General features: G+C 44.2%; 1 protein-coding gene across 2 annotated transcripts in view; it reads left to right on the top strand.

Annotated features, from left to right (window-relative positions):
• The window catches only part of LOC148018520 (copper-transporting ATPase PAA2, chloroplastic), a 124212-nt gene extending 101249 nt beyond the window's left edge, over window positions 1-22963 (top strand). For both annotated transcript variants that reach the window (XM_087661821.1, XM_087661822.1), the window contains exons 13-18: window positions 18876-18955; window positions 19082-19557; window positions 19638-19812; window positions 20339-20470; window positions 21899-22049; window positions 22519-22963. In XM_087661821.1, the coding sequence (XP_087517947.1) occupies window positions 18876-18955; window positions 19082-19557; window positions 19638-19812; window positions 20339-20470; window positions 21899-22049; window positions 22519-22613 (1109 nt within the window). In that variant the 3' untranslated portion in view covers window positions 22614-22963. The remainder of the gene's footprint in view (window positions 1-18875; window positions 18956-19081; window positions 19558-19637; window positions 19813-20338; window positions 20471-21898; window positions 22050-22518) is intronic.
• Window positions 22964-23889: the final 926 nt, after the last annotated feature.

Below are 23889 nucleotides of genomic sequence, written 5' to 3'. Positions count from 1 at the left end.
CTAGTGTTGACCCAAGCAGTGGGTCAACAGTAGCTGTGGTTCTGCAGCAGTGGTTGACACAGCTGCAGAATCACAGGTGGCAAGGTGTGCATAAATGGTCTTGAAGCTAGCAGTCTGCCAAGCAGCCAGTGCACAAGTAGCCACTCAAAACACAGTGTCTGCCACATTTGAGTCAACGTGCGAGCCTTGAATCTCAGAAAATGCCACCCTAACAAAGAGAGGGAGTTGTTCCGTTGCACAATTGTGATGTGGTGTCTAGCCACCCTAATGAAGAGAGGGAGTCTTGTACAGCTTAACAGCTCTTAAGCTCATCATTATTCATAGATGGCTGAGATTTTGTTGCCTTATTCATTGGATGGACCATCCATGTTTATTGGACTCAACGAGAGCTCAATCATTGAGACATCAGATGGAGACTATTATTCTTTCAAGAGTGAGTTGCATCGGCCTGACCATCTTTGGCTTAGTTGGCTGGTACTCTAGCTTCAAACCATGTAGTTCCTCTCACACTCCTTATGCAAGCAAGCAACCGAAAAACTAATCCTTATCCTAAGGCCTCTTGTGTCATTTGACTTGGGTCAAAGTCTGCTATAACATGGAAACTAGCTTGGGACTTGTGTAAGTCCTAAAGGATGTCTTCCATGTACCTTTCTCTCTCCATGATGTTGGCTTTGCGTCTATTTGTCTCTTTGTCTACGAAGTGGATGATTCTATCAATTGCTAGAGGTGCAGGAGTGTTTTCGATTTCTGGCTCCTCTAAGGTGCGTTCTGGGCTAGGAGTCCTACTTCCCTAGGGAATTGGGATCTCTAAGCCTTTTTGTGAGCCCATGCACTTGTTATTGCCTCTTGAGTAGCCTATTTTCACTTGTAGGGCTCAGCTTAGGGTGTGGTTAATATGAGTGCAATTTTTAGGGTTTTGTTTCTTTATGTTGTCGTTTAAGGTTTACTTTGTTGGGTTTTGTATGCTTAATCTTATGATTTTATGTTCAATTAGCCTATTTTTTTTGTGATGATGCTCCTTGTGCTTAGCACACCTTGACTTAATTCATGTCCAACTATGGACTAGATCACCATCCACAACTAGTTTCTTTATTTCTTATGCTTGATAGAAGTTTGTGAATGAGAATACATGTGCTTCTCATGCTTAAGAAACTTTAAATTTTTCGGTGCCACAAGTGTGGTTTGTGCAGTCAATCAGCTCCTTTCCGACATTTATGTCCCATAATTCAGGATCTACGGGAGCTAGTGACCTTCTAAGCAGCTTGATGACTTCTCATTGCAATTTGGGGTGACAATCATGTGGTGCTACCTTGTGCTTGTGTGTGACTTTGCAGCAACTGTGTGTCATTGCTAGTTGAGGATAATGCAAGTATTTAAAACATGAAACCTTTCATTCAAGCATCCAACCAGTAAGAGGGAGGCAAGAAGTACCTTCACAGCTCGGTGATGCTCTGTACCCATCAATGATGAAGCTGGACTCCTACTCTCCTCTTCCTCACGATGTTGGCTCTGCTCCTGATGCTTCACACATGCGTGGCCTCCTCTCTTTTTTTTTTTTCGATCCTTTCTCAACCCAAACCTGGTGTAAACCTCCTCTTTATGTACGTCCTTTGGACTTGTGGCCCTTTGAGGGGTGGTTGTTGATATAATGATGATGGCGAGGTGGAGGGGGCTGGTAGTCATGTGGTGGGGAAGGATGGTAGGTGTTGCAGTGGAGTATGGTGGAGGATGATTAGAGCTATACGGTGGCAAGGAGTGGATGGGGTTGGAAGCATAGAAGGTATGGAATTGAAATGGAAGAAGGGGTGGCCATGTGGTGGGTAAGGGGAGGTAGCATGGAGATCGGGTTTGTGGTTAGTGAGGCGATGGAGAGTTGGTATGGAAATGAACAATTGAGATTTTCTGGTGGCAGGGAGGATTGTGTGTTGGTGGGAGAGAAGGTAGTGTGGAAAGGGAGGTTAGTATTTCATGTGGTGGTGGAGAAGAAGGTAACAATGGCAACAAAGGCAGATTATGGAGCCAAGGGAGGGGTGTATTAGAAGTATGTTGGCGTTAGGGTCATACGGTGATGAAGAGGGAGAGGGAGGGTGATTGATGTAGAGGTACGACATTGTATGGAAATGGTCCTGGGAAGTTGCCAAGAGTGATGGAGGGTGGCTTGATAGCAATGCAAATGCAATTGGGCTAGGGTGCAAGGGTGTTTGGTCGTGCAGGAGGAAAGTCATGAAGATGCCGATGATGTGGTATGATGTTTGTAGCTTAGGAGGGTTCAACGGTTGATAGTAGTGATTATTGCTTTTTATGGTAGAAGCCATGTGTGGTGCTTTTATGTGATTGCCTTGTACGGTCAATCAAGGCAATTGTGAGATGCTATGATGGATGGATGGTTGCACGGTGCAAGTGGGGGCAAGGAAGGTGGCATGCGATCTCATGAAGTATGAAGTATGAAGCCCACGCATGAGCCAAATGGTGGATGTGATGACATGGTGGGTTGCACGGAGGCAAGGGGTGGTGTGAGAGGAGGTGATGGTCTTGTTATTGGAGTATGTATGAGTAGTTGAGGGTGCGAGTGAGGTAGAAGGTGATGGGTTGGTGTGCACGAGTGGGGTGGTGGTTGGATATGCACGAACCCGATCATGATTGTTTGAGTAGGTATTAGTGGTGGCTGGTTGTGAGGTGAGCAAGGTGTAAGGGTTGGTTGCATGAAAGTGATGCAAGGAAGAAGGAAGTGGAGCCTTGAGGTGGTAGAGAGTGTAGTATGGTGGGGAGTGTGAATGGGATTAGATGGACTAGTAACTAGTGGGGTGATGTGGTCACACGGTGGGTGATTGGTTGGATGGAGGGAGAGTAATGAAGTCATGGGAAGGGCTAAGTAGTCCACATTGTGTGATCAAATGAACTACCAACTAGTGGGGTGACGTGGTCACATGGTAGGTGGTTGGATGGAGGGAGAGTAATAAAGTTGTGGGAAGGGCTAAGTAATTCACTTTGTGTGATAAGATGGGGCCCAAATCATGAGGTGATGGGGGGTCTATTAGTAGATGGTGTGAGCAGGGAAAAGATGGGTAGTGATGGACAGAGAGGGGTATTGTGAGAGGTGGTGAAAGAGATGTAGGTGGTAGTGAGTAATCGCATAGAGGAGGAAGGGGGTGGTAGGTTGCATGGTGTGAAAAGATGGGGATAAGGGTAGTTGTTTGGGGAGTTCTAGTGGTTGAATTGTGTGGAGGAGCAAGGTGAGATGGTGTGAATGAGGGGAGTTGTGTAGATGGGGGTTGGTTCGTATAGTGAGTAGGTGTTGAATAGGATGGAGATGGAAGATGGAAATGGGGTCATGTAAATGAGAAAGATGTTAGAATTTGCCAATTCTATGGTCAGTGCATGGACCCAATGTTCTAGTCAGTCAGCTTGTTGTGTGAACACAACTAAATTAATAAGTTGTGTCACCACATTTAGAGTTAGTACTAGAGTTAGTTGACTTTAGTTGAGTTAGGGGTTAGGTCTACCTTAGACCTAAGGTTATACTTTCATTCTATCTTTTTTAGTTCAGCATGTATACTTAATTGTTTTCAGTTCACACTGTCTATTACTCACTCACTCTCCCTCTTTCTCCGTTTTCAACATTTGGTATCAAAGCTAAACTTGTGGATTCTGTCTCGCCATGGCTCAGTTGGTGCCACCCACGTGAAGTCCACTCAGCCAACAAAGGAGGAGGAGTTGTTGTTTTGGAGGGAGGAGTTGCTATTTTGGAAGAGAAGTTGCTGTTTTGGAGGAGAAGCTGTTGTTGTTTTCAGCCTGCACGGAATCTCGTATGCAGTTTTGCACGCAATCTATCTCAGCATTTCTCATGATATTCTCAACCTTGCTTGCCATTTTCTTAGCTCTTCTCAGCATTTTCTTAGCCTTGCTTGCCATTTTCTACAAATTTGCAAAATTTTTGACTTTGGGGGTTTTTGAAATTTTGTGCAATTTCTCATCCAGCTTACTTGTCTCATCCCCAATTTTAGAGAAATGTTGAATTTCTCACACTTGGTGCCAAGAAATTTCTGCGTTTTCGATCAACTTGCCCAATTTTCTAAAATTTCTTGTAGAAAATCTAGGGATTTTGTTTGATTCGAGCTCTCAAGCTTGAATCTCTACCGAAATCGCCAACATTATGCAAATTCTTTGACATTGGTGCGAGAAATTTGAGGCTTTTTTGATTTTTGGGTTTGGCACGCATCCTGAGGTGAAGCTTAATGATTGGTTGCTGTTTGCTCACATCCCAAGGCGACATTATATTAAATTTTAAGGCTGTAAGTATAAAATCTGTTCTATTTCTTGAAATTTTGTCTAGAAAATTTGGGATTTTTGCTTGGCATGCATCCCAAAGCAATGAACAGGTGCTGCAACAGCATTATCTTGCTATTCATGTCAGATTTGTTGGAGAAATTTGTACAAACTTGGGAAATCGCATTAAAATTTGGGGATTTTCAGCATTAAGTTGTTGAATCTAATATATGGCATGCATTTTGAGGCACATGCAGTGGTACAGCACTGAATTGCTACAAACTGTAGATTTTGTGCTGTTTTGTGTAGTGCGGGTACGCTTTTTGAGGAGACTGATAGTTTTAACAGTTTTGTACTTGCATTAGTGATCCATGTTGGGATTTTGGTACTCAGAAGAGTGCATTTCACACTTCAAGCTTGGGAGTGTTTGATTTCCAGCCTTCTACTTGCAGTTTGCACCTACACCAGCTGTCGCCTGCTGCTCCTCATCTTCCTGGTGGCTGCAATTCAGCCTGGTGGCCTGCTTTTCTATGTTTACAGAAGCCTAGTGCTTGGCTACTGCAACCAAAGTTTGCACTTGCATGATCAGCTGCTGCCTTGGACTTTTCAATCCAGATTTACTGCGTTTGACCCCTATTGCTACTGCCTAGGCTGCTTGCACTCCACAGGTATTTGCGTTTGCTGTTTTTAATCTCTCTTCCACTGCTTGTTTGTATTAGGCCGCCTTTGCTGCATTTCAGGATCTGTCAGAAATACAACACACTCTTGCTAAGCACCTTTGCCTCATTCCTCCAAACACGAGTTTAGGGTACAGTTTTCATTCTTGCATGGTTTGTTTGCTGCATGAGCATTGTATATTTAGTAGTCATTCATTCATTCAGATTCACTGTGTTCATTGCCTCTATGTTACCTTGACCCTAAATGTGTTCTTTTGAATTTATGCTTTGTCGAACACTTTGGTTCATGTTTTTGATTTAGGGTATTTTTTCACATGGTATCAGAGCAAGGTTCTCTTCCACAAAACCTTGGCCTTTGATCGAAAAGCCCTTTGCAAGAAGCAAGAACAATAGGAGGACAAGATGACTTCAAACACAAATTAACCACATCATCATGATGTTCTTGAGCCTAGCACATCGAGACACATGACAGAGTGGGCTTCATAGCTTGGTCCTCCACCTAATATCATACATGGCCGGAGAGTCTTTGGACCACCATGGAGTCCATAGATTATACAAGATTTCACGAGCCGAATACGACCTCATTCTTATGTATCGAGCTCAACAGCAGATTGAAGGTAAATCTGACTTTTTCCCTTTAGATTCAGTGTATTGGTCTAATGATTTTGTAGAAAGGACAAAAGTTTCTCAAAGAATTGATCACACTTATGTGGAAACTGGCATGGAGTACAAGCCATTTTTTGCTCCACCTTCATTTACTCCCATATCAAGTATGCATGATACTTCTCAATATTTTGATTTTGCTCCCTCTTTTTCGCAAGATATCGGAGATGCTTATGATGAAGAAACTATCTACACCAAGTATTGATACATTAGCCTTGAAGAGGATAGGTATTTCGAATGGCACTCAAGAAAAGGTAAGTAAAAATTGTAAGAATCTATGGTGAGTGCTCCTTTATATTTTCCTTTAGTTTTTTTATCTCACGGTCGATATGATTTTGGTGATGTATCTATTTCTTCACTTGCATTTAATGGACAAAAGGAACCTAACACTTTTCCAACAACTCAAATGACAAATCCATTTAATCTCTCACCCATCCTACCTCAAGGGGATCCTTTACCCATAGGTACGCCTTTTAAGACCTTGTCTTTTCCTCAGCTGGGTGGTATCCCCATGATGGAGGTTCATCATTCCATCCCCATACTTTCAGATTTTTCACGGCTTGGGAATGCCACCTAACCATCACCAAGTGTGAATCAGTTGGTTCCACAATTTGCCTCCATGGCATTACCTAGTGGGCCTTCTGGTCATTTTGTTGTTCCCTAGCCATTTATTAGACATGGTGTATGTTTTCCGGTGCCTCCATCTTCACTGACACTTTATGAAAACATTCATGTTCTAGTGTCTCCACAGCAATCAACACCTGATACTATCAACCTATTTCTACCTATTCACCTCCCTCTCCTACTTATTCCCCTCCTACCTATTCTAGTTATCTGACATGTGATGGTTCTTCGTCCTCATCAGCTAAACATGCCTTTAATGATATGACTCGTTTTAACGGATTGAACTTCACTACTTGGTCAAATATAATGAGACATGTCCTTGACTCTGAGAACCTATGGGATCTTGTGCAAGGATTGGAACCCTAACCTAATTCCGCAGTTATCCTATATAGGGTTGTCCACTCGTGGAAGGCTAGAAATGCGTTTGCTATTGCCGAGTTGGTGCAAGGTCTCTTACTTGCATTTCATTTACAGCTTCAGTATTTTGACTTAGCATTCAAGTTTGGGCACACTTGAGTGACTGTTATGCAGCTTAGGATAGGATCCATCAGATCAATTTGAATCGTGAGCTCCAACACTTTAAAATCATTGATCGGAATGACTTGAAAGTCAAGTTGGTTAAGTATCGGCGACTTCTTGCTGAGTTCTCTACCATGAGTCTCTTAAGTCCTTCGATAATTAGGTCACATTATTTCGAAATAAGTTACTGCGAAAATACTTTCATTTTGTGTAGTAGGTGATCTCATAGCCCACCATGTCCACATTCTATGAATTTGAGTGTCAGCTACTGCGTTACGTTTGGCTATTTGATCAGTTTCATAGTTTGACCTCTAAAGAGAGGATTGTCATTGCTACTTCTCAAAAGGGGTAGCAAGGGAAGGGTAAACAAAAGCAAAATTCCGAGAAAAAAAAAATAAAATCAAAAGCAAACTAGTAAGATCCAAGGAAACTTTGGGTTATCTCTAAAACACGGGTGGTAGAATGTACCGAAGAAAAATCCGTATTGTTAACGTTAGAAAGGTTGTCCATTTTGATGATGAGCGTTGATCAAAGGCAAGAGGCGTAGCACCAAAAGCTAAGAATCAGACCCTTGCCTCTCCGTGTGGCAATTCCCAACAAGGGGGGTAGGATGGTGTAACCCTCAGCTGCTGGAGCAGTGGCGAGGCCAAACCCACACTGCCATTGGTTATCCATCACAGTTGACAATGCTCTTAACTTTAGAGGGCTTGTGTGACTGGTCTATAGAAGCCTATATGATCTTTGTAGAGACATTTTAGGATACGAGTCTTGTTCAAATCAGCGAGTTGCCTCTTGACGAGGTGATTGTAGAGGCCCACTCGTCACAACTAAGTACTTTAGCTACTCGGATTGTGGACAGTGGAGCTACCCATCACATGACCTCCATCTCAGACATTTTCCTCTTCCAAGCCCCTGTAACCAGACATGCTCGAGTTGCTCGGTCACGATTCGGGCTCACGGTTACATTAGTTTTTCCATTGACTAGTTGAGCTATGCTAGATGATATATACTATGTCCCCCAACTTGGGGTGAATTTGTTATTTGTTCACTAGCTTTGCCAGTTAGGTCGAGGAGTCTTCTTCACGGTGACCACAGTTGAAGTCCTCGACTCTCAGACCAGTGATTGCTCATGGTAAGGCATAGTCTAGTGGCCTGTACCACATGATAATTTCTTTCTGAGGTGACAGCCAAGGGCTTCGAGTTCCATAGTTTTTGGCAGGCTTTAGCCGCTACACGTGAGCGTAGGAGCATGAAGTGTATTTGGTATTTTTGCTTAGGGCATCTTGTATACGACTCTCTTGATGAGTTGTTGTGTTGACAGATGGTTGATGGCCTTCCTTAGCTAAAGCTATTGCGGGATGTCTGTGAAGGTTGTCAACTTGGGAAACACTCTATCCCATTTCCTTAGCAATCTACACATAGAGATGAGGCATCTCTCAGATTGATTCGTTGATCTTTGTGGTCCGACATCCACCGCCAGCTTGAAGGGCACATTATGGATGATCATTCCTGTTACATGTGGGTGTACTTTCTCAAGCATAAGTGTGATACCTTCACATATTTTTTTGCTTGGGTGCTATTGATGCATAACCAGACTAGTCGTCATGTAGGATGCGTAAGGAGTGATAGTGGGGGCGAGTTTACCTCCATGAGTTTTTCGAGTTTCCACAAGAGTATGGTATTTCCCACTAGCTTACCTCTATCAACTCCCCCTCACAAAATCGAGTTAGAGAGCGTAGGAATGGGACCATTATGAATATGGCACGTTCTATAGTGTTCACAATAGAGCTTCTCGAGTGCCTTTGGGTAGAGGTTGTGGTGTACATCTTCAACCGGTGTTAGATTGCGATTGTTTCTCAGAGGACTCCGTATGAGGCATTCTTTGGATCATGGCGTGTAGTTTTCCACTTAAGAGTTTTTGGGAGACGTGCTTACACGCACACCCTTGATGACAAAATAGGTAAGCTCACTCCTAGAGCTGATCTTTCGATTTTTGTAGGATACTCCTTCAAAGCGACAGCTTATCATCTATTCAATCCTTGGATAAATAAGGTGATTGTTAGGAGAGATGTAGTGTTTGATTAGAGGGACATTGTGCAGTTTTCTATACTAGATTTTGTGTCCTTTCCTCACATTGTTTCTATTGACATAGTGCCTTTTGAGCCGGCTCTACTACCCGCAGACTCTTGACCCCCTAGGCCCCCTCTGTGAGACCCGTTACCTCACTGGTACCAGCAGACCATGTGAGAATTGGGATTCTTTCATCATATTCCACTTTGGAGGGCCCTAGAAGATCTGTTCGACTTGCACCTCAAGCTTCATTCGTGTTGCTGTTTACAACTAATTATATAGTACATTTTGAGTTGGATAGTTGGCAGGAGGCTCTTCAACATCCCCAATGGTGAGGAGCCTTGGAAAAAGAACTTGAGAGTATTGAATGAAATGAGACTTGGACCTTGATGGGTCGTCTGAGCCACAAGAAAGTCATTGGGACAAAGTGGATTTTTAGGACTAAGTTACAAGAGCATGGAACTTTGGACAAATACAAGGCTCGCCTTGTGGGGCAAGGGTTTTGACAAAAGCAAGGTATTGACTTCGAAGAGATCTTTGCTCCTATAGCATAGTTTACTTCATTTCGTCTATTGGTTGTGGTCGCCACTCACCATAGTTGGCCAATCTATCAGATGGACGTTAAAAGTGTCTTTTTGAACAATTATTTGGAGGAGAAAGTCTGTGCAAAGTAGCCTCTGAGCTTTTCTTTTGCTGACCGGATAGATAAGGTCTTTTGCTTATGGAAAGCTCTCTATGGGCTGAAGCAAGCACTGAGATCTTGGTTCCGATGGATAAGTTCCTTATGACTTGTGGATACCATTCTACCTGTTATGACTTGAACTTATATGCCCATACTAATTTAGAGGGGGTCAATTACATCTTGTTGTATGTAGATATTTTACTTATCACCGGTTTTGACTTTGAGGCTATAATAGAGATAAAGGCCCAGCTTTGCTCTACTTTTGAGATGGGAGACCTTGGTTTGTTATCTTGTTTTTTGGGAATGGAGATAGTTTGATTTGAGGATAGTAGTATTTTTGTTTCCCAGGAGAAGTACGCTCTTCAGTCAGTAGACCAGCATTGCATAGATCAGACATGGCCTGTGGCCACGCCTCTTGATCCCATTGTCTATCTTTCTAAGGATACTCTTGGTTTGGGCACACCTATAGGTCTGTTATAGATTCACACTAGGCTAGATTTAGCTTACTCTGTTTGTTTGCTTAGTCAATATTTCAATGCATCTAGGATGTTTGCCCCACCTCCCATGGATTTCGGGGTGTAAACATAACTCTAGGATATCCAAGTTATACTTGCTTGCACAAAATCTTTCTTCCACAGCAATACAATACTGATCCAAGGCAGCAATGGCAAGAAGTAGGTGAGTATAATAATTTGCACCACTTCAAGACGCACATCGAATTGCCAAGCTTGAGATTTCCAATAAAGAAACTTGGCTTCCAATTTTTTTGATATCCATTTTGGCAAAAAGTCTCAGCTGCACATCAACACCCAAGGGATAACCAAGATGCCTTGCAATGTCTCCTACTAAACAAGCACACCTTGCCACACTAGATTAGCAAATTGGAGCCCGTGCAAGAAATAAGGGAAGATTTGGCAGTGTTGATTCGGAGCTTGGATGCATGCCCAAATAATTCCCAAACATGTAAAGCTTTTCAAAGACTAGAAGCATCAGCTTTTAGAACCATAAAAGTATCATCAGCCAGTGCCCTTGACCAACAAAATGTTGTTGTGAAGGTAGAGATAGACCAAGTAGCTGTCTCGTGTCAACAAGGTGCGATAGCATAGAAAGAATGGGGTGAGTAGGAAGTGCAAAAAAGAGTAGCTGAAAGAGCAGCCTTGTGGGACCGAGCACTCAAGAGAAATGGGCTTAGTGACTCCACCATTTAGCATGACACAGGAAGTGGCACCCATGTTGATGTTGTAGATCAGCCTAGACATGCGAGGCCCAAAACCCATGACTCGCATGAGTTTTGCAAGAAAAGACCATTCCAAGAAGTCAAAAGCCTTTTTCAGATTGAATTGCACCAAAACCACCTCTTGTTGCATGTCTCACATAGTCTATGGTCATCTGTGCATTCAGGATGCTATGAAGAAGGTTTGCTCTCTTTTTTTTCCATAAGAATGTTCACACACACACACACACTCTCTTTTTTTTCGTAAAAGGTAATTATATTAATTACGAAAAAAATACAAGATTACTGGATTACAAGATACATGATGACACAAAGCCATCATGTGAAGAGGTTTTCTCTTTCTCTCTCTCTCTGTTCTTCTGATTACAAGATACACGAGGGCCCTAGGCCAACGTGTGGGGAAGCCCCGTAGTAATGTACTGAAAAGGTTACACCAATCATGGCAACGACCCAGAGGCAATTGCCATATGCCACGGATGCAAATCCTCCCGAGGGAGCAAGTCGGAGTGTCGGATGATATCTAACTGCCAATGCAAGAGCCCTTTAAGCCTGGCAATATGTCGGGGTACATTAGAGGCCGAATCAAAGAGAAAAGCATTGCGCGTGGTCCAAATGTGCCAGCATCCCCAATATCTGAAAAAGTGAAATAAGATCTTCTCATGCAACTGTGGCGGTGCGGGATACTTCGGGCGCACAAAAACCCAGTCGAAAGGAGATAGCGAGGATCCCACGACCGCGCGCCAAATGTGCGACAAGAGCGACCAGATATTCTTGGCGAGCGGGCAAGAGAGAAAACGATGTCGGGCTGATTCCGCCGGTGTGGTACAGAAGAAACAATTGCCATTCGAGATGCGACGCTTGGCAAGGGCCGAGGCCAGAGGAAGACCACCAATCATCACCCGCCAAAGAAAAACCTTGCATTTGAAAGGTGTCTTATTTAGCCAGCCCTCCATCAGCGTTTTCTGCCACCATGACAGCGATTTCCGCAGGTCCCAAACAGTGTTAGCTTTCTCTCCCAGCCATTGGTGATCTTGCACAAGAAGATGATACACCTGATTAGTAGAGGCCTTTTCCAGACTCAGGCGGCTTGCAAGGTCCCAATCCTGCCAAGGGCGGTCCACAGTCAAGGCAGGAAAGGGTTGTCGACCCTGAAGTTCCGACGAAAGCTGCTCCCATAAATCACGGTATCCACGCGGGATCTTGAAGAGTCGCCGAGCAGTCCGAAAAGATACGAGGACATTGCGAGTGGCAAGGGTAGCATCTGCCACCGACGTCACACCTAAACGGGCCATGCGATTAAATCTTGGTCTGAGTTGATGTTTATCTTCCCATGAAAGGAGTCTCGATACTGCCAACAATTCCAGCTGAAAGGAGTTAGTCTGCAAGCGGTCCCCTGCTGGGTGCCAACGGGCCTTTTGGAGCACCACTTTCCAAGAGCCGACCAAGTGCAGTAACAAAGAGGAAGAGGGGCTGGAAACACGAGAGTCCGCATTAAGGACATGCCACCAGGAGGCCCGAAGCCGTGTGTTACCATGGCGGAGCCCGCTGTCCTCAAGAAAATAGCGGGCTATGATGGTCCATGGGTGATGGCCCACACACATGGCACGAAAAAGGGACCAGCGGAGAGCTAACATATGAGTATGTGCATCCAAAATAGCTCCTCCACCCATGCGCTTAGGGGTACATGCGTGTGACCATGAAATCCAGGAGATGCCGGCCTGCAGTGAATCCTTCTTCCACAACATGAAACGGATGGGATGAGTGAGGGCCTTCAAAGTAGTAGGCGTCCATGGCAACAAAGGTAGGAAATATGTAAGCATCGGAAGCATGATTGTCTGGGCCACTTTGAGGCGGACATGGAATGGCCACGCTTGCGACTTCCAATACATAAACTTCGCCGCCAGTTTTTGTGAAATCCACTCCAGCAGGTCTTTTGGCCGTACATCCACCCCCAATGGATATCCAAGATGCCTGACAATGGAGCCACGGGAAACCACCTGGCCTTGCCAGCCTAAGGACTGCAGATCAGGCTCCGTACAACTGAGAATGGCTGACTTAAGGGTATTGATGCGAAGCCCAGAGGCCTGACCAAAGAGTGTCCAAACATCTAATGCCCTTCGAATGTTGTCCCTGTCCGCCTGCAAGATCATTAAGGTATCGTCAGCCAAAGATTGGCTAACGAAGTGCTGACCCAACGGAAGAGACAGCCCGGCCAGCTGAGCAGATGCTGCCATGGAGGATAACATTGAAAGGACCGGGTGAGTCGCCAGGGCAAAAAAGAGCGGGCTCAAAGGACAACCCTGTCTGACCGAGCGCGCAAGGACAAATGGCTCTGTAACTCCACCATTAAGCATAACTCTGGAGGAAGCCGCATCACTAATGGTGTAGATCAGTCGGGACATGCGGGTACCAAAGCCCATAGCCGACATGAGGTCTGCAATGAACGACCAGTCCACATAATCAAACGCCTTTTCCAAGTCCAATTGGATCAATACCACTTGCTGACCGGAGTGCCGCGCATAGTCAATCGCCATTTGCACATTTAAGATATTATGCAGAATGTTGCGGCCCTTAATGAAGCCATATTGGAGAGGATGCACAATAGCTGGAAGGTGTTTATGAAGCCGATTCGCCAGCACTTTGGAGTAGATTTTATACATGGAGCCCATCAAAGAGATTGGTCTCCAGTGTTGCAACTTTGACGGCGAAGGGACCTTTGGAATTAGTTTGATAAGGCCTTCTTTCCATGAGGAGGGCATGACCCCCGTTTCCCACACCTGCTGAAACATGGCCACCAATGGCTTCACCAACTGCGTGGCCGAGGTCTGAAAGAATTCATTAGTGAGGCCATCCCAGCCAGGACTTTTATCATTCGACAAGTGCAACAAAACGTCCATAACCTCTTCCTCGCAAATATTCGTCTCCAAAGCGGCTTGCATATCAAGTGGAACCTGCTGGCGGACCAGTTGATAGAAGACCGAACGGGCATGCGTAACCTGGCTAGAAGGCGAGGAAGAGGAACCAAGGAGTTCCATAAAATAGTTTCTGCACATAGTGACAATGGTCTGCGGATCCGTGACCATGCGACCTTCCGAATCCTGGAGTCTGGTCATATTTTCGCGAGCTGGAGACGCATGCAAGGCGCGAAAGAACTTATGAGACTGGCAGGCGCTGTCTTGCATTGTGTCCGTCAAGTTGTGCAGCTTGGCCTGTTGATATGATTTCAACTGAAACACTTGAATAAGATGGGCCAACCGCCTCTCCAGAGACAGTAGAAAATCATCATCAGGGGAATCCAGAAGCAAGGAACGGACCAACGCCAGTAGGTCTTCTGCTGCATGTCGACGCCGGTGACAAAGCGAGGCATGATGGATCCCATACTGGCGAGCAACTCGCTGCACATTGGAAAGCAGTCGTGCAAATGAAGGCAAGCCCTCCGAGGCGAAGTCCAATAAGAACCTCTCAATCAGCTGCTGCATATAGCCCTGGAAAATTGAATGCTTCAAATAAGAGGAGTTGAAACGTAAAGGAAGCCTATCCAGGAATTGCACAAAAGGTGCAATCGAGTGTGCTCGCATCTCAAGCTGAAGGGGGAAATGGTCCGACAACGCATATTGGCGCAAGACCTTCATCTCCAGCATCTCGGGAAGAAAATCATCGCCCTGCATGATATACATTCTGTCCAGTCGCGACCAGGTAGTTGCATATTGTGCGGAATGAAAAGTAAACCCTGAAAAAGAAGGGTGAAGCCACGACCAAAGATCTTGCTTGAGCACGTGCAAAGCAAAGGAATTCCACACCCGGCTTTCCGGCGTATCCATTACCGAATGCCCTGAAGTGGACTGTGAAGAGTCAACACACATATTGAAATCGCCCATCAAGAACCCCCTTCGGCCGAGTGACATGGAGCCTTGCAAAGTGGACCAAAGATCGCGTCGGGATGCGGGATCATTCGGAGCATAAAGGCCCAACAGCCATAAAATCTCTCCTTCAAATAAGACTTCGATCACCAGAAACCGGCCCTGCACATCATTTTTAACAAGGACAGGCTGGTATTTCTCATGGACAATCATCAGCACGCCCGAATAGTGCGAAGCATGCGTCCCTGCATAAAACAGACGAAATCCATGACAATCCATCACTTTTCCTGCTTCACCGTGACTTTTGTGCTCAACTGCACACAATACATCCCACTGGTTCTCGTGCAAGACGGTCCACATGGCATGTTGCTTATGGCGAGAGCAAATGCCTCGCACATTCCACGTGGCTATCTTCATGTATTCTCAAAGAAGGAAGTCAGGAATGAGGCACCTGTTGCCTTGATTTCACCTTTTCCGCGAGAGCATCCAGGACACCCTCATCCAGAAAATCAGCCAATACTGCGAAAGAATTCTGGCGACCTGCTTTGGAGGTAGAAGGGAAATCCACTACCTTGGGAGAGGGGCGGGGATAACGCCGATCCCAGGGTGTAATAACATTTCCTTTGGCATCGAACGCCAGCTTGGCAGGTGGGCCTCTGGGGCCGTCGGTATAGGCTCTCCTTGGAGACTGATTGCGGGGGCCCGACGGGGCCGTAGGACGCGCAGCCTGCTGTGAAGTGGCCATGTCTTTCCGGCGCGTATACGTGCGCACGGAATCCTGGAAAGCGGGAGGCCCAGGATCCGGCTGGCCTGCATCCAACTTTTTACCTTTTTTAGGACGTGCCTCAATCCAGTCAGTGCGACCGGAATCCACACTCAGGACCTGTTGTTTGCCTTTATCCATGACATGAGGAGACTGAAGGGCTTCCTGGGGCGTGGCATCAAGCACCATGTCGTCCTTGGGCAGCGCAACCTGCGCATCCTCCGAAGACGTCTGCTTTTCAGGACATTCGGCCATGAAATGCCCCAGTTTTCCACATGAAAAGCAGTGGCCCGCAAAGTTGCCCCATTTTAAGCGAAAATACAAAGGATGCATGCCCGAACAATTGAGGCGAAGCCACGCGGGCCTTTTCCTGGCCGTGTCCCAGAGCATGCATAAACGGTTGCGGTTCATCGCCCTGAGGCTTGGGGGAACCAGCACTGTTCCCACAACTGCCATCGCATCCTTCAACATGGGCCAATAGACCGCCGGACAGTTTTCCACCTCCACCCACACCGGGCATTCGCGTTGAAGCAGACGCTGGAAGTCGGCCATGGGGCGCCATGGCACAACATGAACCAATCGGCGGTCAAAGAATAGCGGCAACTTGGACAGGAGCTCAGCGCGATGCGTTTCTGATTTCAGCAAGACCTCATAAAACCCGCGAGGTCCAAGGAAGATCTCCTCAACCGACTCCCCTTGCAACAGATGGTGCAACCACTGGCGAATGTGCGAAAGCACTGGGATCCTGCCAGTGAAGAAAAGTATAACGGCACGGTCATAGAACACCGAGAAGGATCGCAAGACTGATTTGGGGTCGACCGTGGCTTCCAGCACATCATCCGTTCCCGCAACAGAAAAAGATTCGGTATTATGCTGGACATAATCACCAAGCAGGGTATTGGCGAAGTCCAGCAAATGCTCCCAGTCAATTTCCTGCGAATCCACAGGATCAGAGGCCACTTGCGCATAGGAGCGTTCCGGAGGGCTCATTGGCTCATCAGGCGTATGCTTGGAGCGTTTGCCGGCAGGCGGCTGTTCAGAAGTCGGCGGTAACTCCTCCGTGCATGGCACCATATCTTCCGGCTCCTCTGCATCGGAATCAGGGCCAAGGGCGGCCACCGTCCGGTCAAGAAAATCCATATCTAGGCCAGCCATACTGCTGTCTGCACACTTGTCCTGGTAAAGGGCGAGTTAGGTTAGTTGAGGTCGCTCCTGTTTCTGCAAACGGAAGGCGTTCAAACTTCGGGCGTCGACGGGGCCACAGGGCGCTACACGCTGACATAGGGGAAACGATCACCAGCGGCTCCGGCGGGCAGTCGTCAGGCGAGCAGGTGCAGGCTGGCACAGGCGAACAGGGGCGGGACAGGCAGGCAAGCCCGAGGCGTCAACGGCCACACACACACTCTCTCTCTCTCTCTCTCTCTCTCTCTCTCTCTCTCTCTTTTCGTAAAAGGTAAATGTACTCTCTCTTTTTTCGTAAAAGGTAATTGTATTAATTACGAAAAAAATACAAGATTACTTGATTACAAGATACACGATGACACTAAGCCATCATGTGAAGAGGTTCTCTCTGTCTCTCTCTCTCTCTCTCTGATTACAAGAGACACGAGGGCCCTAGGCCAACGTGTGGGAAATCCTCGTAGCAATGCACTAAAAAGGTTACACCAATCATGGCAACGACCCAGAGGCAATTGCCATATGCCAAGGATGCAAATCCTCTCGGGGAGCAAGTCGGAGTGTCGGATGAGATCTAGCTGCCAATGCAAGAGCCCTTTAAGCATGGCAATATGTCTCGGTACATTAGAGGCCGAATCAAAGAGAAAAGCATTGCGCGTGGTCCAAATGTGCCAGCATCCCCAGTATCTGAAAAAGTGAAATAAGATCTTCATAAATGTACTCTCTCTCTCTCTCTCTCTCTCTCTCTCTCTCTCTCTCTCTCTCTCTATGAATGGTACATAAAAAGATAGACAAGAAGTTAGAAGAGTCGAAGCTCCAAAGTTTTCAAACACAAGAATAAGCTCTCTATTCAATTTTACATGTCATATACATTAGGATTTTCTTTAGGGTTCCTCACTTAAGTTGAGTATCCTTTAGCCTTTTTCATGTAAATGTGTTAATCTAGGCACCACTCATCCATAGGTTGCTTTTGTGATGTCTCCAAAGTATTACTTATGGATGAACACATTTAATATTGTAAACATAAATTGGGGAACGAGCGTACCCAACCTAAGTGGGGAACCCACACATTTTTTTTATATTTTACATGTCATGTACTTAACCTGAGACTTGTCCACGTAAACAGGGCTGCCTGCATGCCACCACTGTGATATGATAAAAGTAAACTGATCTGGTAAGTACAATTATTCTCTTATAAATTGGATATTGAAATCAGGTTTGCAAGGGAATTTGCTATTGGCAGAAAATAGAGGATGGGTAACATGCATTTTTTCAGAGTCAGATTCAACCACACCAGAATCACTTATCCAATATTCTACTGTTTTTGAGCTTCTACATGCGGAACCATCATATCTTGCTAGATATTGTTTAAAAAATTTCTAGAAAAGAATCGGCCAGACCTTATGTAGAATCCTCTCAAAGCACTGGCTGCTGGCTTTGGTCCTCACGCAATTGAAAATTCCTCAGGAAATTGAAGATCTTTCAGTGGGGATCTCTTTAATTCTGTACAATAGTGTTCCTGGCTCATGAACTGCTGCAACTATTCTGTCATTTGTGCTATCTATCTAAGGTTTCAACAGGTTGATGGAGTTTCAGTACAAGTCGGGTTTGTTTGTAAACCCAAGCTAACGTTTTTAGCTTTGTTGCAAGAGAGATGAGCGTAAGGATTTGAAAGGGTTAAACGTGAGCTCTGGGCCTTTGGCTGGCTGCTCTGTTGGGTCTTCAGGCTTTAATTATAGGTGAATTAAAAGGGCATGGCTGCAACTATTCTGTCATTTGTGCTATCTATCTAAGGTTTCAACAGGTTGATGGAGTTTCAGTACAAGTCGGGTTTGTTTGTAAACCCAAGCTAACGTTTTTAGCTTTGTTGCAAGAGAGATGAGCGTAAGGATTTGAAAGGGTTAAGCGCGAGCTCTGGGCCTTTGGCTGGCTGCTCTGTTGGGTCTTCAGGCTTTAATTATAGGTGAATTAAAAGGGCATGGATGCTATCTGTATTTTTATTTGATGGGTAATGCTATATAGATTCACTCTCCATTTTATATTTTGACAAACTCAGTAGTCAGCAGGAGACCTCCACATCCTAACAACCAAAACATGTAATCATAGTGGTGTCTCCTCTTCTGCTTCAAAATGCAGATTTCTAAATGCTTTCACTTTTCGTTTGATTTGAGTGCTGTTTTTGATGGTTCAGTGAGGAGTTTATCATAGTATAAAGCAAAAGTCTTCTTTTATTTCCAGGACATTTCTGTGGATCATTAAATGCCTTCATAAAGTCAAGTCACTTTTTGTTTTTATTTTGTTATGATTTCAGTGTTGTCACTTTTTGGTCATACTACTACAGGTGCAAAAAGAGGTCTTCTTCTGCGTGGGGGTGATGTGCTGGAAAGGTTAGCAGGTGTCCAAAAGATAGGGTTTGATAAGGTAGCAGATCATATGACATAAATACTCATTTGGTCCTATACTGGAAATCATGGATGCTCTGACTTTTACCTTTCTTCATCGCTAATGCTGTGATCCTTCACATGTCTTGAACATGTTGTAGAGCAGACAGGAACGCTAACTATTGGAAAGCCAACTGTAGCTGCTGTGACTGTGGCTACTCCTTATGATGAGCACACTGTTTTGGGGCTTGCTGGTGCTATTGAAAGACATACATCTCATCCAATTGCTACTGCAATACTTTCAACAGTTGATGCAATGGGCCTTGTATTACCATCCACTCGTGGTCATATTACGGAACCTGGATATGGTTGCCTGGCAGAAGTGGAAGGCAAGATTGTGGCAGTTGGGTCACTTGAATGGGTTTATGGCTGCTGTCAAAGAAAATCTATTGCTAAATGTCTTCCACCAGAACTAAGAAGCCTAGAGATTCAACTGAATTCTGATCTTTGTAGAAAATTGACCTCTTCAGCTATCAGCCAGTCAAAAACTATTGTGTATGTGGGCATGGAAGGTGATGGAATAATAGGAGCCATAGCTGTGACAGATTCATTGAGAGAAAATGCTAAGCAAACAGTGTCAAGGTGCAACTTGTGCTCTTTCATAACCTTTGTAGAAGGGGTTTTTCCGAGGAGTTACTTATACATATGCCATATCTTGACAGGTTGCATGAAATGGGAATAGAGACTTTGATGCTATCTGGGGACAGGGAAGAGGCAGTTGCAAGTATTGCAAAGATTGTGGGAATAAAAGAAGAACATGTGCATTCTGGTCTGAAGCCACAAGACAAAGCTCATTTCGTAGCTGCCTTGCAGCAACAAGGATTGTCTGTTGCAATGGTACTATAGATTACCTAACCTTTACTAAGTTGTGGCTTTTGTCTGTGAGCAGTATGAGAAAGCTAGATGTCACAGCACACGAATTCTTTGTTTTTAAATCATTGACAGCTAGATGTAACAGCACATGACACTTTGTTTTTAGAAGAGGTTCTGTCAACCATAAATACCATGTGAAATATAGAGCTTATGTACTTTGCCTGATACGAATACTGAGACTGTCAAAACATGCCTACATACCAAAATCCAGCAGAGTTATAACTGTCATCAGTATCTGCTGTATAAAGTGCTTATAAAAAAACTGGAATGCACTAATGATAACGATTGGATAACAGCATGCATCTAGTAATAATGTTTGAACATAGACCTTGAACTCGCTATATAATATCTGCACAAAGGGAGGAAAACGAAAGGAGGGAGGGAAGGGAGGATAGAGAAATGTTGCTATATAATGTTTTTCCAAGGAGTATCTCTCTAATTCCAAATGGTCTTTACTGTTGGTGCTCATTGTGCATTTTCTGACCTGAAGGTGGGGGATGGCGTGAATGATGCTCCAGCTCTTGCAGCTGCAGATGTGGGGATGGCTTTGAAGATGCAAAATAGGGAAGATGCTGCATCTGATGCCGCATCAGTCATTCTTCTTGGTAATTGCTTGTCTCAGGTTAGTTTTCATCACGCTTGTGCAACAGTTTTTGTTGTGCATGAATCCTCATTGCATTGCTATATAATTTTGTGCATGTGTCTTTTAGTGTATTTCCTTAACACCTAGTTTGTCTTCTCTCAGCTGCTTCGCATTCTTTCAAGAATATTTATATGAGCTACCACACATCTTACTGGAATTTTATTTGGTGCATATCTCATCCACCTCATCAGCAGTTACGTTAGGCTATATTTATAGCACTTGCTCTCATAGGGCTTGGTGTTTTGTTTATGAGGCATGGAGTACATTGGCAGCAGCCAGTACACTGCTAGATATTGAGGATCTGGATTCTTGAGCTTAGTACACTGCTATTGAGGATTGGGTTTGAGCTCAGGGATGGATACCATAGATACAGATTCAGAGTATTACTCTGATTCATATCGTGATAGCATGTGCCATCTTACTTTTAGCATCTATGTATGGCATCTAGACATCCAGTTGCACCACCTCGACCAACTGTCAGATCATCTTTGGCATCATCTAGACCTATCAGAGCATCCATCTCACCTCCTGAATCTTCAAATGCAAACTCCAATGGTGATTCAGATGTTTTACCTACACTTACCATCTAACTTACTCTTTATCTTCAGCCCATAGATCTACTAGTTCATCTGTGCTCTCATCTATATATATACTAGTAGACCTCAACTATGTACCAGATCTCCTAGCTCATCTACTAGTGGACCTATGCCATGAACTACATTGACTCGAGTACCTTCACCTGCTGTGGCCATTGTTGCAGTGCATTTCTGGCAGGAAGTACACAAAGTTTTTAAGGCTGGCTGTTACCATTTTGCAAGGTAGAGAGAGATGGTGGGAGGAGGCCATCTGTAAGGATCAGCTAAGGAAAACAAAAATTAGATGGGGAGTTTACAGTTATTCTGCTCATGCCCCATGTTGCTTGTAAGGTGTGGCATTCCGCTGTTTGAGATTTTGGCACATTAGGATGACAAGGGATGTCTTCATTTGGACTCTGCATCAGACATTTGGTCTCATGTGTGCAAGGATTCTAGGACCATACCTTTGGCAAGTTTCTAGCATAGGCATAATGGACATACTTGATGTGACTAGGCAATGGTCAGAGTCATTAGAATGGCTAACCTTGATTTGAGGTTCACAGGCAATGATCACATAGGGTCTGCATGTTGGTGAGAAGGCCCATTGAACATATGTTTCTTTCCTAATACTACTGTCAATGGTGATAAAACAGTGAAGAAATAAGAAAGGAATCATGACCACCCCATACTTTAGCTTAATTCATTAACACTACTAAGGCAAATCTATATTTAGGGGCTTACATGATACTACTTGACATGAATCTTGGGAGTGGGTCTGAGGCTGCTTTCTGTATGTGTTAACAAATGATCTAGCCCTATATATTCTCTGCAGGTAGTGGAGGCTGTAGATCTCTCACGAGCGACTCTTAACAAAGTAAGACAAAATCTGGGATGGGCTTTGGCATATAATGCAGCAGCTATTCCTGTTGCTGCTGGTGTCCTTTATCCGAAGTTTCACTTTGTCATGTCTCCTTCTTTGGCAGGTTGGTCTTTTCTAGCTTGTTTCAAGTACTCCAATTCACTTTATTTCCCAGAGATGTTAAGTGACTTGAGTTTGTGAGTTAAGTGCTTTGCAAACATTTGCCACCGGCATTGCCAGGACTATCGGAAACTCAGTCAGAGTTAGAATTTGTTGGAGTGTTTAGGTTTTTTGCCGTTTCTGTGACTATTAGTAACCTCCTATCTGCAGTATTATAGGTTGGTTTGAGATTTAGGTTAGGTTTGATATGTCGTTAGGGTGTTCGATTATAGAAGAGGGATGTACGAGTGTGCCAGAGACTCGCTCAATGTTATTGGTTTTTTGCCAGTTTCTCGACTATTAGTAACCTTCTATCTGCATTATTGCAGGTTTGTTTACCCCATTTGCCTGACATTAAACTCAGGTTTAATATGCAGTTGAGAGAGAGAGAGAGAGAGAGAGAGAGAGAGATGGTGTCTTGTCTGGTTGTTCAGGTGCGATGATGGCCATGAGCTCAATTATAGTCGTTTCCAATTCATTATCGCTGCGCCTGCTTGCTCCAAAGACTAGTCAGGAAGAAAGAGAATGAATGGCAAGTCTCATCTTGCCATGCATTCTGTAATAACTCGACGCCCTTCAAAAGCAAAGCTCAACCTGCCCCAGCCCATTAATAAATTTGCATCAAGATGCATAATCTTTAGCCATTTGAAGCTCTCATATATGAAATGTAGCTTTAATGCGAGTCATATAATTGATGGAGTTATATGTCTACATTTTACATTTTCTAAAGAACTCAAAACAATGCATCCTTGGTTGTCGCCCTAATGGCCTCTCATTGTTACCCTTTTGTAAACCCTTTACTTACAAGTAAGCGTACTTGATAATAAGATAAAGCATGGCCCAACCTTCTCAATTCGAGCGTAATGTGATGCATATAGTTTAACTATTTTAAAAATTTCCTATAGCTCACATGAATAAATATCCAATGGGGGAAAGTTAATTGCTACTCTATTCGTCCCTTTACCCTATGTTGTATATTTCCTTTTCCTTATGCTTAGCCATTAAAATTGAGATGTAAACCAATCAAAAGGTTAGTATTGGGATGCCTAGGGGGTGGATGTTTGACTCATTAAGTTATTAAACATTGTTGTGTAGAGTATGTGAACCTTGCACAAGAACTTATCTATAGTCACAAAAAAGGTGTAAGTTTATGAAAACCTTGCTCATTTTGGAAGAAGAGGCCTCTTTAATCAAGGGAAGAGCAATGCGCTCTCCTTGACATGGTACCAAACTAATGGTACTTTTCTAATGAAAGCTTGTTTGGGTTACGTGAGAGGTGGTTTGGATGGGCTGAAATTGACTTTGGTGACTTTGGTCAACCAATCTAGAACCCCTTCTTTTGTGATGTTTTTGATCCTCAACATCCAAAGATTGAATGCCCATTTTGATTAGTTGATGGATTGGTGACATGAATCTTGTGGTGCAGTGACTAGTGGTCCTTATATACTATTGTGTGCAAAGATCACTACGTGATTGATTGCATGCAACTTTGCTATTGCATCACTGTGTATAGTGGTTGGCTTTCTTTGCAAGCAATGCTTCATTGTGAGTGAAGTGAAGTAGTGTTGATGTGTGGCAGAGCCAACACAAAATCCTTCAACCTTGACAACTCGCAATTCTTTTCTTAGACTTATAGGTCTTTAAATCATGGGGTTAATTGAAATGACCCAGGTTTGAATTTTTAAAACCTTATCTCCTAAAATTTCAAGTTCTTTTTTCTATCAGTACTTATACTTTGCATTGGACCTTAATTTTTTTGTGAACACAATACACATAGATCTCGTTGCAAGATGAAATTTTCATGT

This window comes from Lygodium microphyllum, chromosome 21 (genome assembly GCF_053477565.2).
Source record: "Lygodium microphyllum isolate KBCC chromosome 21, Lygodium_microphyllum_v1.1.10, whole genome shotgun sequence".
In the NCBI taxonomy this organism is placed as follows: Eukaryota; Viridiplantae; Streptophyta; class Polypodiopsida; order Schizaeales; family Lygodiaceae; genus Lygodium; species Lygodium microphyllum.
This window is presented reverse-complemented; position numbering and strand designations above follow the sequence as displayed.